This window comes from Lineus longissimus, chromosome 3 (assembly GCF_910592395.1).
Source record: "Lineus longissimus chromosome 3, tnLinLong1.2, whole genome shotgun sequence".
Lineage (NCBI taxonomy): Eukaryota > Metazoa > Nemertea > Pilidiophora > Heteronemertea > Lineidae > Lineus > Lineus longissimus.
Window position 1 is genome coordinate 201,711 of NC_088310.1, and position 13,234 is coordinate 214,944.

At 41.9% G+C, this 13,234-nt stretch overlaps 3 protein-coding genes across 6 annotated transcripts in view; 2 read left to right on the plus strand and 1 right to left on the minus strand.

The window, feature by feature from the left end:
* Positions 1 to 3,003, minus strand: part of LOC135485127 (protein stum homolog) — a 31,763-nt gene extending 28,760 nt beyond the window's left edge. For both annotated transcript variants that reach the window (XM_064766879.1, XM_064766878.1), the window contains exon 1: positions 2,367 to 3,003. In XM_064766879.1, the coding sequence (XP_064622949.1) occupies positions 2,367 to 2,661 (295 nt within the window). In that variant the 5' untranslated portion in view covers positions 2,662 to 3,003. The remainder of the gene's footprint in view (positions 1 to 2,366) is intronic.
* LOC135485125 (threonine synthase-like 2) lies at positions 1,183 to 12,985 on the plus strand. 3 transcript variants are annotated; one of them, XM_064766875.1, is made up of 9 exons: positions 1,183 to 1,267; positions 9,033 to 9,261; positions 9,460 to 9,654; positions 10,059 to 10,211; positions 10,551 to 10,702; positions 10,824 to 11,039; positions 11,382 to 11,510; positions 11,601 to 11,743; positions 11,943 to 12,985. In XM_064766875.1, the coding sequence occupies exons 2-9, from the start codon at positions 9,036 to 9,038 to the stop codon at positions 12,154 to 12,156; spliced, it is 1,428 nt and encodes a 475-aa protein (XP_064622945.1). In that variant the 5' UTR covers positions 1,183 to 1,267; positions 9,033 to 9,035; the 3' UTR covers positions 12,157 to 12,985. The 3 variants fall into 3 exon arrangements, with proteins under 3 accessions (XP_064622945.1, XP_064622946.1, XP_064622944.1); XM_064766876.1 differs by lacking the exon at positions 1,183 to 1,267 and adding an exon at positions 3,155 to 3,192; XM_064766874.1 differs by lacking the exon at positions 1,183 to 1,267 and adding an exon at positions 8,396 to 8,557.
* On the plus strand, positions 3,858 to 7,537 carry LOC135484737 (uncharacterized). Its single transcript, XM_064766398.1, has 4 exons — positions 3,858 to 4,215; positions 5,112 to 5,271; positions 5,927 to 6,855; positions 7,001 to 7,537. Exons 1-4 carry the CDS (start codon positions 4,138 to 4,140, stop codon positions 7,313 to 7,315), a joined length of 1,482 nt encoding a protein of 493 aa, XP_064622468.1. The 5' UTR covers positions 3,858 to 4,137; the 3' UTR covers positions 7,316 to 7,537.
* Positions 12,986 to 13,234: the final 249 nt, after the last annotated feature.

Here is a 13,234-nt window from a genome sequence, read left to right on the forward strand (position 1 = left end):
CGTCTTTTCACGGCAATTAGGCCCTTCGGTCGGGTTAAAGGGGTGAATTTGGTCATTGGGATCGCCCAATTCAGTGGTCGTGGCGTCTGGGTACCGGGGTGGTCGTGTTACCGGGCGCCTTGTAATGGTAATTAGAGAGGAAACCATTCGGGACCGGCAATTCTTGGTCGTCATCGCGGGGTGGTCGCCGACCGGGGTTCCACTGTAATCTAATTGGAAGCGATGGCAGTCAAGCTTTAAGGAAATTGGTGTCCCAGTGGAGTCGCACAATTATTCCAGCGTGTGATCTCTTTGCTAGCTCCATACAACTTCTTAACATGGAAAATGGTCAATACCCATGTGTACTTGTTCGTTCACTACGTCCATGCTCATCAACTTATTATCGTTTCATCTTGTACGATACCACGAGTTTCTGTGTATGATACTTTTATCCCTCTCCCAATACCACAGGCATTCAAATATTTAGTCTGGAAGGAAGCTGATTACAAATGGTAGAAATGCTCGTCAATCTTTTATCATAACTTGTGTTGGACCAGCGCGATAGAACGGCATATTATCCCAGACTCTCGACTGGCGGGCTCATCTTACTAAATAACATTGTAGGCAAAGACGTCTCCATCTGATAGCCAAGAGCATGTTTTTTTCATTGAGCTGACTAATATTACCGCACTTTAAACACAGGAACTAGTTTCCGACTCTACAGGTGGTGTGGCCTCTCTTGGTGTTCTCAAACTTGTTACTGTTTCATCCACAGGTGAACCTGAATGTCAGCTCGAAAAACATATCCAAGCAATGAAACGCAGCTAGTTGCCATGTTTAGATAGCATGAGGTTCCCCAGTGCCAGCTTCTCGTCTCTAGAACAATCCCCAATGCTTGTAACGGCCCATTTCCCCAAGCAGTAATTCAGGTATTCAAGGCAAGATTCGTTACACAGAAAACAAAGGGTATGCTTGCTAGGTGCTGCCAACCCCGCCCAGATTAAATGGAGGTCTTGTCCACCGAAAGGCATGTGGACGTCCTAGAAAGTCTCTCGGGGATGTTGCGAAATAAATGATGAAAAATTATTGTTGAACAGATGGCGAATGAGGTAATTAACATGTACATAAGTATAATGATGGTAAAGCGTCATATCCAATGAATATATTCATCAACGGATTAACGACTGCAAAATGACAACATATCTATGACAATGAAGCAGCAGACTTCTCTCTCCAGGATTAGGATACACGAAGAGCTTCCTTACCTATCAGTGCCAGTGGTAAAACGGTGAGTTCTTTGTTTTCCAGAGAGACGACACCTACCATCAACTTAATTTTAAACGAGTTCCCGTTGCTTTAGGATTTTAAGTTCCAGCCAAAATGGTGGCGCCTATGGTCAAGCCTTAAATTAATGTCAATGTGTCAACCTGAAAATCAATCCGAATCCATGTTTTACCTAAAAAAATTCAATCTTCGTCCTCCAAGCATTTTTGATAAGGTTGTGAGACACATACATATATAATATCTATGAACGATCCCTGATAAACTATCACTATGTATTATCCATTCCTCTTTCCGTTTCTTCAGGAAGATAGGTTTCAAAGATAGCGTATGCATCACGCCTAACAACAAATATATCACGAAACTAAAAATCAATAAAAATATTGTATTATAGTATTAAGAATGCATTAGATAATTGTTATTCTGCTGCAGATGGTGCCTAACATGGTAAAAACAACACTACATGTATATGCACGAGCACACCATAATGCATGGACACGTATTATGGTTGGAAGATGAAAGTGAAATATTACACTGCAATATTCTCTAACGCGTTGTTAGGTTACGCGGCGACCTTTTTATCATGATTAGCTATCGCCCGATAAAAAACCTATAAAAAGTAGTAAAGCAGTATTCTTGGGGCAATTGAATGCTTTGATAATGAAGGAGATGATGAGTATGTTCACCCTGTTCTTGAATGTTGCTGTCAATTACTTCATACTCAAAGCTGAGCTAACTGTGCATCACAGTATTACATTTAAGCCTTAGCAATGACAAGATGTAAATCTGGTGATCAAGAGAATATATTCCATGATGACAACAGTCTGCCAAGCAATCAGCCTGTATATGTAACTTGATGCAAACAAACTCCAACAACAGCAAGTCCTTCAACAAATGATTCATCTTTCGACCGACCCATCCTAAACGAGATCTTTGAAGTGCTCATTGATAAAAGCAAATGTTTTAAGACTGCTCGTTTGTCAATTTTGATTGGTGTCTCTGATTTGTTGAATGAATCTACTTTCTCGAATTGTGATCTTTCTAGATTTGAAGCAAAGGAACCTAAATCCCTCAAAAGGTACTTGAAGTGCTCAAAAGGTACTCACCTAGTCCTGGGCAACCGATGTTTAATAAACAGCACACAATTGCCAAAGGTAGTGGCATCACTGGGATTGCATTATGTAACGGCCCATGCTTCTCTTCAATTTTCAGAATCTCATATCGCTGTTCCTGTTCCGCTATTTTCGGTGGTTGCAAGGTGTTTTTAGTATCCTTCTTGACTGGCGAGGTGGGTTGGGCCTCATGTTCATTATTTGTGAGGGGTACTTGATCAGTCGTACCAGTTTCTGAAGTAATAGTTATCTCTATCTTCTCATGCTCTTTAGAATTTGTGGTCGACATGTTGGCTTGTTTTTCTATGTGTAAACAGGAAACGAATGCGCAATTATCCTTCACGTCAGATACCCTTTGTAATCCGTTCAATTCACATCTACTCCTTCATCCTAACTAAACCTTTCGAGATGCTTGAAGCCACTACAAGCATAACAACGACAAAGGCTGTGCAACTATAAATACTACCAAATCGATATAACAAGCGTAGATCCTTTAAATTAGGTGTTGATGCTGCTTGCATCAATATTCAACAAAGTGCCACATGGAATTCTTCTCGCCTGGAAGCAATGCTGGATTCCCAACCTCGGAATGCTTGTGTTGCTTCACCAACAACAGTAACGGTATACCAAAAGTGCAATCCGTTGTATTGACACGCAGTGACGCCTGGCTTTCATTTGCTTAACTATCAAAGAAAGATTCGAGAAGAGAATATCACAATTTATCTATCGATTGTTGTGATATCCAGGTATTGATGTGATGCGCTATCAGTGGATCTGCGCCATCGAGCGATAGCGCTGCGCTAGACACATCGAACCGTACGTAAGTATTAACAACTTAAGGTACTTTTCCAACAATTCTGTCAACATGAGTGAATTCTGGACAGAAGTTCGTGATCTATTATACACACGCAATCGAATCTGTAAATGACCAATCGATATCAACGAATTGGTGTCCAATAGTATTACTTTATGATGGTTACTTCGTGTAACACTGTTCATTAGCAGATGGGGTTAGAAAGCATCGTAATTAACCTAAACAGCTAATGGCTCCACGAGCCCAGGTTTCAGCCCTGCCCATTATAAACTGATCACTTATTACAATTCATAATTGAAACTAAAATGGCAGCTTTCTCCCTTTGTGTTCATTGATAAATGAGACTCATACTTGATATCAACAATGGGAATACTGCCAAATAAGGATGTGACCACGGATCTTTTCGCATTATCGAAATAAACGTTCAGTGAGTTGACCAATGAGAAAACCATTCCTGTCTAACTACAATGAGACGATAATCGATATCGTGCAGTGTGAGTTATTTGGAAAAAATGCATGATAAAACAAATCTTAGTATTTTTGGGAAGGTTGGATTTCCAGGAATGAACGTTGGGTCAGAGTATAAACATTTAGATCATACAAGGTGATACGTAAATACTGGTAATTTTAAATAGTCCTCCTGACAGCGTACACCAAAAGGAATTCGCATCTTTCTGTAAATGCATTCCGAATATAGGCCTCGTCAAGATAAACATGTTTGAGGACATGTTTCCAGAGACAAATAGTGTTGAAGAGTTCCCTCAATAGACTCGGAACAATGTTGACCCAGTTTACATAACCAGGGTAAATACTGCAGTGGTCACTCATTATTTCATGGAACCATCATCTCTGTCGTCTTCCGGTATGCCCACGAGAGCGGTTGTCTATAAAACCGAGATCGCGATATGACAGGAGGATAACTCACGGATTTTGCGGAGATTCGAATCGAACATGTTATCACTTGGAGTTATTTTTGTCGTGCTTGTAATGAGTCTGTCTCTTGGACAGTCCATCCCAGTGACAAAAAAGGTAAGTTAAACTTTATGGACTTTCCTATAATTTCCTTTTGGTTTTCACAGTTTAGATATAGTGATGATTAGAATAGAAGCTCTGGGTAAATATTAGAGATGGACTTGGACATAAAGCTGATACGTTTTCAATATAAACATTATTGAAGAAGTTCTGATACGATGTCGAGTGATGCCAGGGACCCCGGAGGAAACGTTCGCTGTGTGCCATCTCTACACTCATAGAAATAAACGTTGTTCAGCTTTTGAAACCTGAAACTTTGCATCCGTAAAGAACATCCCCTTGGCTACCAGGAACTCAGTTTACAAGGCCAGGCAGTCTATTGTTTATGAGTTATTACGTAATATATTTTTCAAACTTCAAAGCGTCCCTTACCGTTAACCCTTTGTCCTATGGACATGGAACTGAAACGATGGGGTTACCCTTGATGTTTCCTACAAGACCCCTAAAGGAATCAGTAGAGAAATATTGCTCCTTGTACTCGTAAAACGCTCTAGCCCGCAAAGTACCTGAATAGGGACAAAAAGGGTACACCCCTTATTCAAATTCAAACTAAGGGCCGACTTTATAAATGTTGGTCCTACTACTCCACCCCTCCACCACTTGTTGACTGTGGAGTAGTTCGACCAGTGCCACTAACGCCTCCTATAATGGCTGGTCGAACTCCTCCAGCCTGGTCGAACTCCTCCAGCCTGGTCGAACTCGAAATTCGTCAACTCAAATATGTACCGTTTAGAGGTTTTTTTTAGGAAAATGAAAATCCCTGAAAGGTGCATCATGAGGTTAATCACATTGACTAACTCCAGCACGTCCAAATATGGATTTTGTACTCATGATTCGGTCTGTTCAACTGATCCTAATATATCCTATATCTGTCTCATGTTTTATCGATCTAGGTTGATGTATTACCTAAAATAACGAGTTTCCACTCTTCAACCTTGGAACCTGGTCGACCCGCAGAATTATCTGCAACGCTGATATCAGAGACACCTATCGAACTTGTGTGGAGACGAAGGATCACCACGGAGGATGACTTCCATGTTGTACCAGTTGTTAGTAAGTAATAACTGACCCGACCTTGATATACTTAAAGATCATCATATGGCATTAGGAAACGACCTTGATATACTTAAAGATCCCCATATGGCATTAGGAAACGACCTTGGTTTGCCAACCTCTCAATTTCACCATTTCCCCCACTACTGATTTCATGAGTGTTCAGTGTAGTTATTTATTCACTGTATATCACTTTTTGTTAGGTACTGTTGTTTTTTCTCACTGGGTTTTGAATGCTTGCATGGCGATTATGCAAAGAGCCGCGTAATTTGTGTCCTACTCATTGCTTTTATTCTCTGTGATTGACACATTAACAATATTGATAACCGATTTTATCATTTATCATGATTATGTTCTTCTCGTATAAGTGCCGTATGAATGTGTATTATCGGGGTTAACAAGACAGTTTCTTATCAGCAAAGTGTTGGGGGAAAAAGCAGGGCATGTTTCAAAAGTAACCTTTACTTCAGCATAGTGACAACCGAGCATCTGCATGCTAAGTAAGACGAAGAAATGAAACATTGTTTCCAAAACAATGAATAGAAACTAAATGCCGTCAGCGAAATAAACCCCGCATCATGATAAAAACCAACTCGATGAACTTGCATAATACTGCATTTCTGAGAAATTTGACAGGATCTTCATTTTTTCCCAGATGATCATCTACACAAAATCACAACCGAATCGACTGGTGATGTCTACAAAAGCAAGCTGGTTGTCGCCGATAGTGAGGATTCGCTTTACAGTCTACGAGTCGTTACGAAGAAAAGTCTCACTTTAGAACTGTTCATTCCGAGTTCAGGTCTCAATAAAACTGACATCGTACTCCCGTCAATTACGAAACTGCCTGACGCTGTTACAAGGATCCGCGCAAACACGAAAGGCTCGCTGACATTTGGCGTGTCGATACCTAAGAGTGAGGTACTCCATATCATGAAATGGAGGCCAGTGACAGAATCAAGTATCGCGTTCAAAAGGGTGAAATACATCTTGGATAAATCTCTTCCTGACTCAGCTTCCGTTCAAACGAATCTGGGAAATACCTCCATGGAAGCAACTCTGACATTTGACCCATTCACATCTGTCGCTGCGGGTCTCTACGCGACGTCAGTCACACTCCTGTTACCGCATAACACTTTAGTCTCAATAGAGGTTTACTCTGAAGTTTCATACACGCCAAGTGACCAGATTCTGCTAGGGATCGCGACTTGTTCCGGGGATTACAGCATGCCAATGGACTCCACTGGTGAGGTTGAATTATTAGTCAGGGCTGGTGAGGACTGTCTCCGCTGCATAGCCGCAGGACATCCACGCCCTAACCTACAAATTAGTAAATTCATCTCGAAAGACAATGTGACAGCAGTATCTACGATACCTTACTTCGAAGCTGGGACATCCTACGAAGCTGTTAGTCATCCATTGATGTCACAACCAGACGCACAGCCTGAATCGTATTTCTGTCTCGGGAGCCAGATCAAGCCGTGGCCACAAGTCAATATCATCCCAGTGAAGGTAACAGTGTTCAAGCCAGTAAAGATGGTCAAAGCGACACCCGAGAAGATTGTGATCGCGGAGCCTAAGACGGTAAGTGCTTGGAATAACGCATTTAAACTACGCTCTGCTACCATGTAACGCAGATAGATTATAGTGTGTGGATCTGTCTTTTGTTATTGTATATATACATGGTTGCCTTTGCCATGCTTCTAAACTATAACATACTTTCTTTCAGGTGACCTTCACGTGCGAGGCCACAGGAAGTCCACTCCCCGAGATAGAATTTTACAAAGCTCCAAAGTGGATGAAGCTTCATAATGTCAAAATTGATCCAGAGGATATGTTTTGGCGCCGAATTAAAGTCGAGCGAGGCAGCGTCAGGGTCACACGGACGGTTGACGATAAAACTGGGACAATCACAGCAACTATGACTATCGAAAGGGCAACGGAACTAGACGCTGGAAATAATTATTTCGTTTATAAATGTCTTGCAAAGAATAAGCTAAGTTTTAGTGTCGGCACGATGGATTTAGACTTTAAAGCAATGTAGACATAAATGATATTGGGTATAAAATCATTGTTCAGCCAACGTTTCACAGAGGAGGTGAATGAATCTGTTTTGCCGTTGTCATTCTTTGTCATAAAGATAAAGAGAGTATTTATTATTGACATCAGGCTAACTATTTGCATTGTAAATATAGGCTAACTGCTGTTTGCTACTTCTCTTTTGTAGAATCAGTGTTTCAGGTTCGGAGTAAATGCTGATGAAAAATCGTTTTGTTTTTTTTTTGAGGCCCCTTGGCATTTGAAAGCCGAAACAAAGATAATTTGCATTGAATATACTCTGGACCATCAATGTACGTTTACCTCTGTAGACATGGTGGTTGTCCTCGATAATGGTTGTCATCATCAGCTCCTGTATATGTGAGCATCTTCCCTTAGGCAGAAGGACAATGGTATCTATCCACTTCAATCCTCTGAACGCCTGAAGGGCAGAGCTTCCTGTGTCTCCTGATGTGCCTAAGAAAAGGTGGAACTATTTCACATAGAGTGGAGTCATTTACGCTTTTCTTTGAGTTGGCCCAAAACGGCTGCATCAGTGCAATGATAGCAGGGTCATCATTTCAAGCATTCACTCTTGCCGCAAAGAATCATTATCTAAGGAACCAAACTGCCGGGACTTGAAGTATTAACTTTAAAGAGTCTCGTGCCACACGCAGGTCCACCATTTGATTGTAGTAGGATAGTAAAGAAAAGTTTTAGATCCGCCCCTCTGGATATGATGTCCTCGCCCGTACCTGCAAACTCTGACCGAGCGCGATATAAGGTGGCGCGCCAGTCTCCACCTTCAATCTTTCGCTCGTTTTAATACAATGAATCAATCATGGCTATAACGAAAGCTACATCCTCAGCGGAACTATTGCAGACATCTACATACTCACTCCTGTATGATGTTTTGGCTGAAAACTTATTTTATCAGCATAAAGCGTATTGCTACAAATGTGTCTACCCTTTGAAAAGAAAAGGCCTTTTAATGGGCAGCATGACCTATTGTTCAATATCGAGGAGTTATACATGCCCTATAAGTATAAACACTTATATAAGTTGATCTTTGTTGTCTGGTCACACACCATGATATCATCCCATATAGATTTTCCCCGGTGGACAATGATAACAAATCTATAGGCCTAGTCGGCCTACCATTTATATCGACGGTCGTGTTTAAGTACTGCAGTGTTGGTACGTCTGGCCTACATTCGCTAATGTGGAGAGCTGCACATATAAAATACAAGTAGGTATCTAATTCGTTATGTATGTACGGGGTTGTGATGCTATGTATGTATGTGTCTGTTCAGGGTTGTAGACCATTTCCACAAACCTGTATCCTACCCAACTGTTTGTAGTCTGTGCCTCAGCATGCCTCTCGCTCGAAGGTTGAGCACGTGTGCCGCGTCTATGTGTGACAATATGAATGAGAAGAAAGCAATGTGGGAAATTGTGACGAGTTACAGACTAACCATGTTGGCAAGTCATCCCCATAGAGGCCTACCGAACCACTACAGGCTAAACCATCTGTCAGTTAAGTTCAATGGTAGGGAGCCGAACATCTGTCACACCGGTTGGTTTGCAATGATCACCAGGTCTCGTTCCGACCCTAATTGCCTTTAAACGTTGGCTGGTGAATAAGTCATTGAACTCTATCTGCTTGGCGTGTTTTTATAGGAATCAAGTTCCATATAAATCCATGTCTCTCTCTTCTTTCAAAGATCATGAAGTACCTTAGCACCAGAGGATCCCGGCAGGGAATGTCCTTCGAAGACGCTTTGATGTCACCCGGCTTTCTCCCTGACGGTGGACTAATCTTACCAGAGACCATACCTAACATTTCATTAGAAACTCTCACACAATGGTCAAAGCTATCCTATCCAGAACTGGCGAAGGAAATTGTTAGTCTTTATGTATCAGAGGATGAGATTCCAAGGGTCGAACTAAATGGTAAGTAAGCTAAGCATTGATTTGTATTGACTCTAATCCTTTGTATGCATGTTGAGGTTTTCTGCATTTATTGCCAACTCGAAAATACTCAAACTCTGCTGGACAGCAGTCTGTCTCTTCATTGATCTACATGAAGGTTTGCCACACGTTTTATTGTGTTTCTCTGCAATACCAATTCTAATCTGTCTTCCATTTCAGCTCTTCTTGACAACGCCTTCAAACGAATCCGTCACGAAGACGTGTGTCCAGTAGCAAAACTTAAGGATGGCTTAAATGTTCACGAACTCTTCCATGGAATCACCTATGCCTTTAAAGACCTGGCTCTCTCGTGCGTTGGCCAGTTTATGGAGTATTTCCTTAATAAGAGAAGGAGACACATCACAGTCTTAGTTGGTGAGTACAGGAGATTACATGTCTTTTCCTCTTATTAGCCATGGCTACTGTTCCTGTATTCGAGATACTGCGGTTACGAACCGCCATAACCATGGGATAGATAACGAAGCACACAAAATCCAGCTTTTCGCCATAATTGCTGGGGGAAAAAAGCTCGACCAGCATCATGGCCTGGACCCAGGCTCGAATTCATGTTGCACCGATAGTGGTGATTGGCATGTTTATACTCAAGCTCCCAAAGACACAAACTACAGACAACATAACACATCTTGAAAAAGACGGGTGCCATCCAGTGTCTTTGATTTGATCTGTGCATCCATCGACGCTCGGATTGATGTCGCATTAATGTCGTTGAAGTACTTTTCTGAATACTTTCAAGCTAACACGATTTTATATTTTGTCAGGTACTTCTGGAGATACGGGCAGCGCCGCCCTAGAGGCAGTCAGAGGGCTGAAGTGGATCGATACTATCGTACTTCTACCCAAGGGGCGATGTTCGCGGATACAGGAGTTGATGATGACTACTGTCATTGAAGAGAACTGCCACATATACAGAGGTAACTGCACAGAACTGACCACTGGCATGATCAATTAGTTAGCAGCCAGACAAAATGTTTCATTACGATCGGGATTTCCTTCAAGCTTCTCTAACTAGCTAAAGGTATCGCCTTTTTGCAACTACAGGTCCTAGAGCTACAGCTAGTGACCGACTCTTATCGATAAACCATAACTGGTTTGCTTGTCCATTGCGTGAATACCCGATGTGATAAAGAAGTCAGCCGGTACATTAGTTGAATCAGAGAGAAAACTCAAGCTCTACAACATGTACATGTGTAATCATTTACAGTTCCTTGACCATCTAATTTCTTTTGATATCGTGTTTCTTTTTTCATCAGTTGATGGCACCTCTGACGACTTAGATGAGCCCATCAAGGCTTGCTTTCTAGATGAAGCCTTCTCGAAGAAGCATAATCTCTGTTCTGTCAACTCCATCAACTGGGCCCGTATCATGGTCCAGATTGCTCACTTTGTATACGGATACTTCAAGGTACATTACTGTTTGTTATATGATAACTGGTACTTGTGTAGGAATGTAACGAGTGGCACTTTCCATTCCACTGCGTTTATGAATGAAACACTAACCATGAATTGTATCTGTTATATTGCAGGTTTGTCGATCTGTTGGAGAAACAGTGGAGATAGTTGTTCCTACCGGTGCATGTGGGAATGTGACTGGTGGCACCATAGCGTGGAAGATGGGGGTGCCCGTCAAGCTCACCACTGCTGTTAATTCTAATGATATAGTAGCACGGACATTACGAGACGGAGATTGGTCCGTTCCTGATGAGGTGGAGATGACGATATCACCTGCCATGGATATACAGGTAGTTCCACTACCCGACCAGCCAATATGAATCCAGCCCTCCTAAGCTGTCAATTCGAGTGACCCCTCTCAAACCTCACTAATGCTCAGCTCGATAATCCTGATTCCTATTAGAGTCTCAGTTAAGATCATATTCAGCTTCGCGTACAGTCGCGTACATGTGCTGTCACGTACAATGTTTATAAGATTCCTGTTTGTTATGAACATAGGGCTGTTGTCAACCGACCAGCAGCTTATTATATCCTATTGTCATGACTGTTGTATCTTATCAGGAATTCCAGATGCCTACATACGTCTTGTATGGCCCAAGAGCAACACTATTAAAGTAGCCTTCTCCTTACAGAATCCCTACAATATGCAGAGGCTGTTCTATCTGTTAAGTGATGGTGACACTGATTTCGTCAACCAGCTCATGGACGAGTTTGAAAAGTCGAAGTCAAAGATGCAACTGCCGAAGAACCTGATGAACAAGGTACATGTAATTGTACTTTTGAAATATTCGTCGATTTGTTTTTAAATATTTGGAGTTCGCTTTAAAAATCGTCTTTGGTTTATATTACAGGTACATGATCTGTTCAATGCCTTCTGTGCTGACGATCAGACAACAAGAGCGACCATGAAGCGATGCTGGGAGGAGAATGGGTATCTTCTGTGTCCGCACACTGCAACTGCAGTCGCTTACCATTATGAAAGCCTGGCTTCCAGGTAAGGGACGTATGCTTGAAGTGGTACGGGGAGGAGGCCTCGCGGGATGGGGGGGGGGGGGGGGGGCATGGCACGGGGAGGAGGCCTCATGGTACGGGGAGGAGGCCTGCACACGACTAGCTATAATACTTTCCCCCATCATTCTGAGAGGTTAGTTTTAAATAATAATAGTTTTAAATATTGTGCCCTTTCTCTGCAGGTCTGCCTCTGACCCACCCCGGATCTGCATCGCCACTGCCTCCCCAGCCAAATTCGCAGAGACACTAGAAGGTGCAGGGTTAACACCTCAACTACCAGATGACGTGAAGGCCTTGTACACCATGCCTACTAAGTCTGAGGAGATGAAAAAAGAAGACAATTGGTACAAAATGCTCAAAGAGAAAATCGAGGAAATAACTGAGAAACATTCGTGAATCAACATACTTGGAAATATGTTTGACACAACGTGAATCAATATTGTCAATTACTGGTCCTGTTTACATCATGCACTACTATATACATGTATATGCATATTTCTGATTCTGAAGCTTGTCAATATATCTCACAAACCCATAAAAGGTGCTATTCTATGGTCGTTATAGCGGGGTGATGGCGACCACCCCAACCAGGGTTCCACTTTGTACAAAAAATAGTGTGTAATTGTTAAGTCACCGGATAAGAGTGGCATTTTTCATGAACTTAACGCACACAGTATTGCATTCTGTGGTGTAGCGTTGTGTTATGTGTCAGAACACTGCTTTATTCATTATTTCAAATCGTTTGGCATTTCAATCTCTGAACATTTTTCGGGCATACTAGTATTTATAGGCCTACCTAAAGTTTGTTGCCTCCGAGTGCAATGTTCATGTTCTTTCATCAAACCATACGTGTAACCGCCAAATTAAGAAGGTTGGCTTGTTTGTCTACATAACGGTCTGCCCTCACTGCTGGAGTTCGAATATGACCGAAAAGATCATTATTTCTCCATTCAAAGTACTGACCAGGCGATTATCCTTTAAAACTCTGGTCGAGACGACCTGACGATCAAATCTGAAATTAGCAGTTGATATTTCTCGGCCCGTACATCAAGCAACTAATTCTCTTGGCTCATGCATGTTGTCGAAGTTTAGTAACTGGATACACTGATATGGTAAGCGAGATGGTAAGCATAACTGTATAATGGTTTGAATTGATGCATTCACGTCATTTAAGTCATTGTAATGATTTTTGTAGGTGCTAATGAACTGACCAGTTTAAATACACTTTTACCATACACTAAAACCTGTTCATTTTCTATTACTTTGGATCAATACTTCTTTCAAGAACGGTCTGTCGTAATACAGCCTTTCATCTCCAATGCATGCTCATTCTCCCGTATCAGAACTCGCTTCACAAAAGCAGTTGCCGTAGCAGCCCGTTTTGCCAACAGGCCGCCAGTCTCCCTCAAACCGCCTTCTTTGCCTTCATTCGGATTCAGTTTATCGAATGTTAAAAGGTCCGTTCATTGAGCAT

What these genes read in the sequence shown, in the direction of transcription:
- LOC135484737 (XM_064766398.1), top strand. Translation starts at nt 4,138, where the DNA reads ATGTTATCACTTGGAGTTATTTTTGTCGTGCTTGTAATGAGTCTGTCT. An exon ending in CCATCCCAGTGACAAAAAAG is followed by an intron (nt 4,216 to 5,111) that starts GTAAGTTAAACT and finishes TTATCGATCTAG; the next exon opens with GTTGATGTATTACCTAAAAT. An exon ending in TGATCGCGGAGCCTAAGACG is followed by an intron (nt 6,856 to 7,000) that starts GTAAGTGCTTGG and finishes ACTTTCTTTCAG; the next exon opens with GTGACCTTCACGTGCGAGGC.
- LOC135485125 (XM_064766875.1), top strand. Translation starts at nt 9,036, where the DNA reads ATGAAGTACCTTAGCACCAGAGGATCCCGGCAGGGAATGTCCTTCGAA. An exon ending in CACCTGCCATGGATATACAG is followed by an intron (nt 11,040 to 11,381) that starts GTAGTTCCACTA and finishes TTCTCCTTACAG; the next exon opens with AATCCCTACAATATGCAGAG. An exon ending in TATGAAAGCCTGGCTTCCAG is followed by an intron (nt 11,744 to 11,942) that starts GTAAGGGACGTA and finishes CTTTCTCTGCAG; the next exon opens with GTCTGCCTCTGACCCACCCC.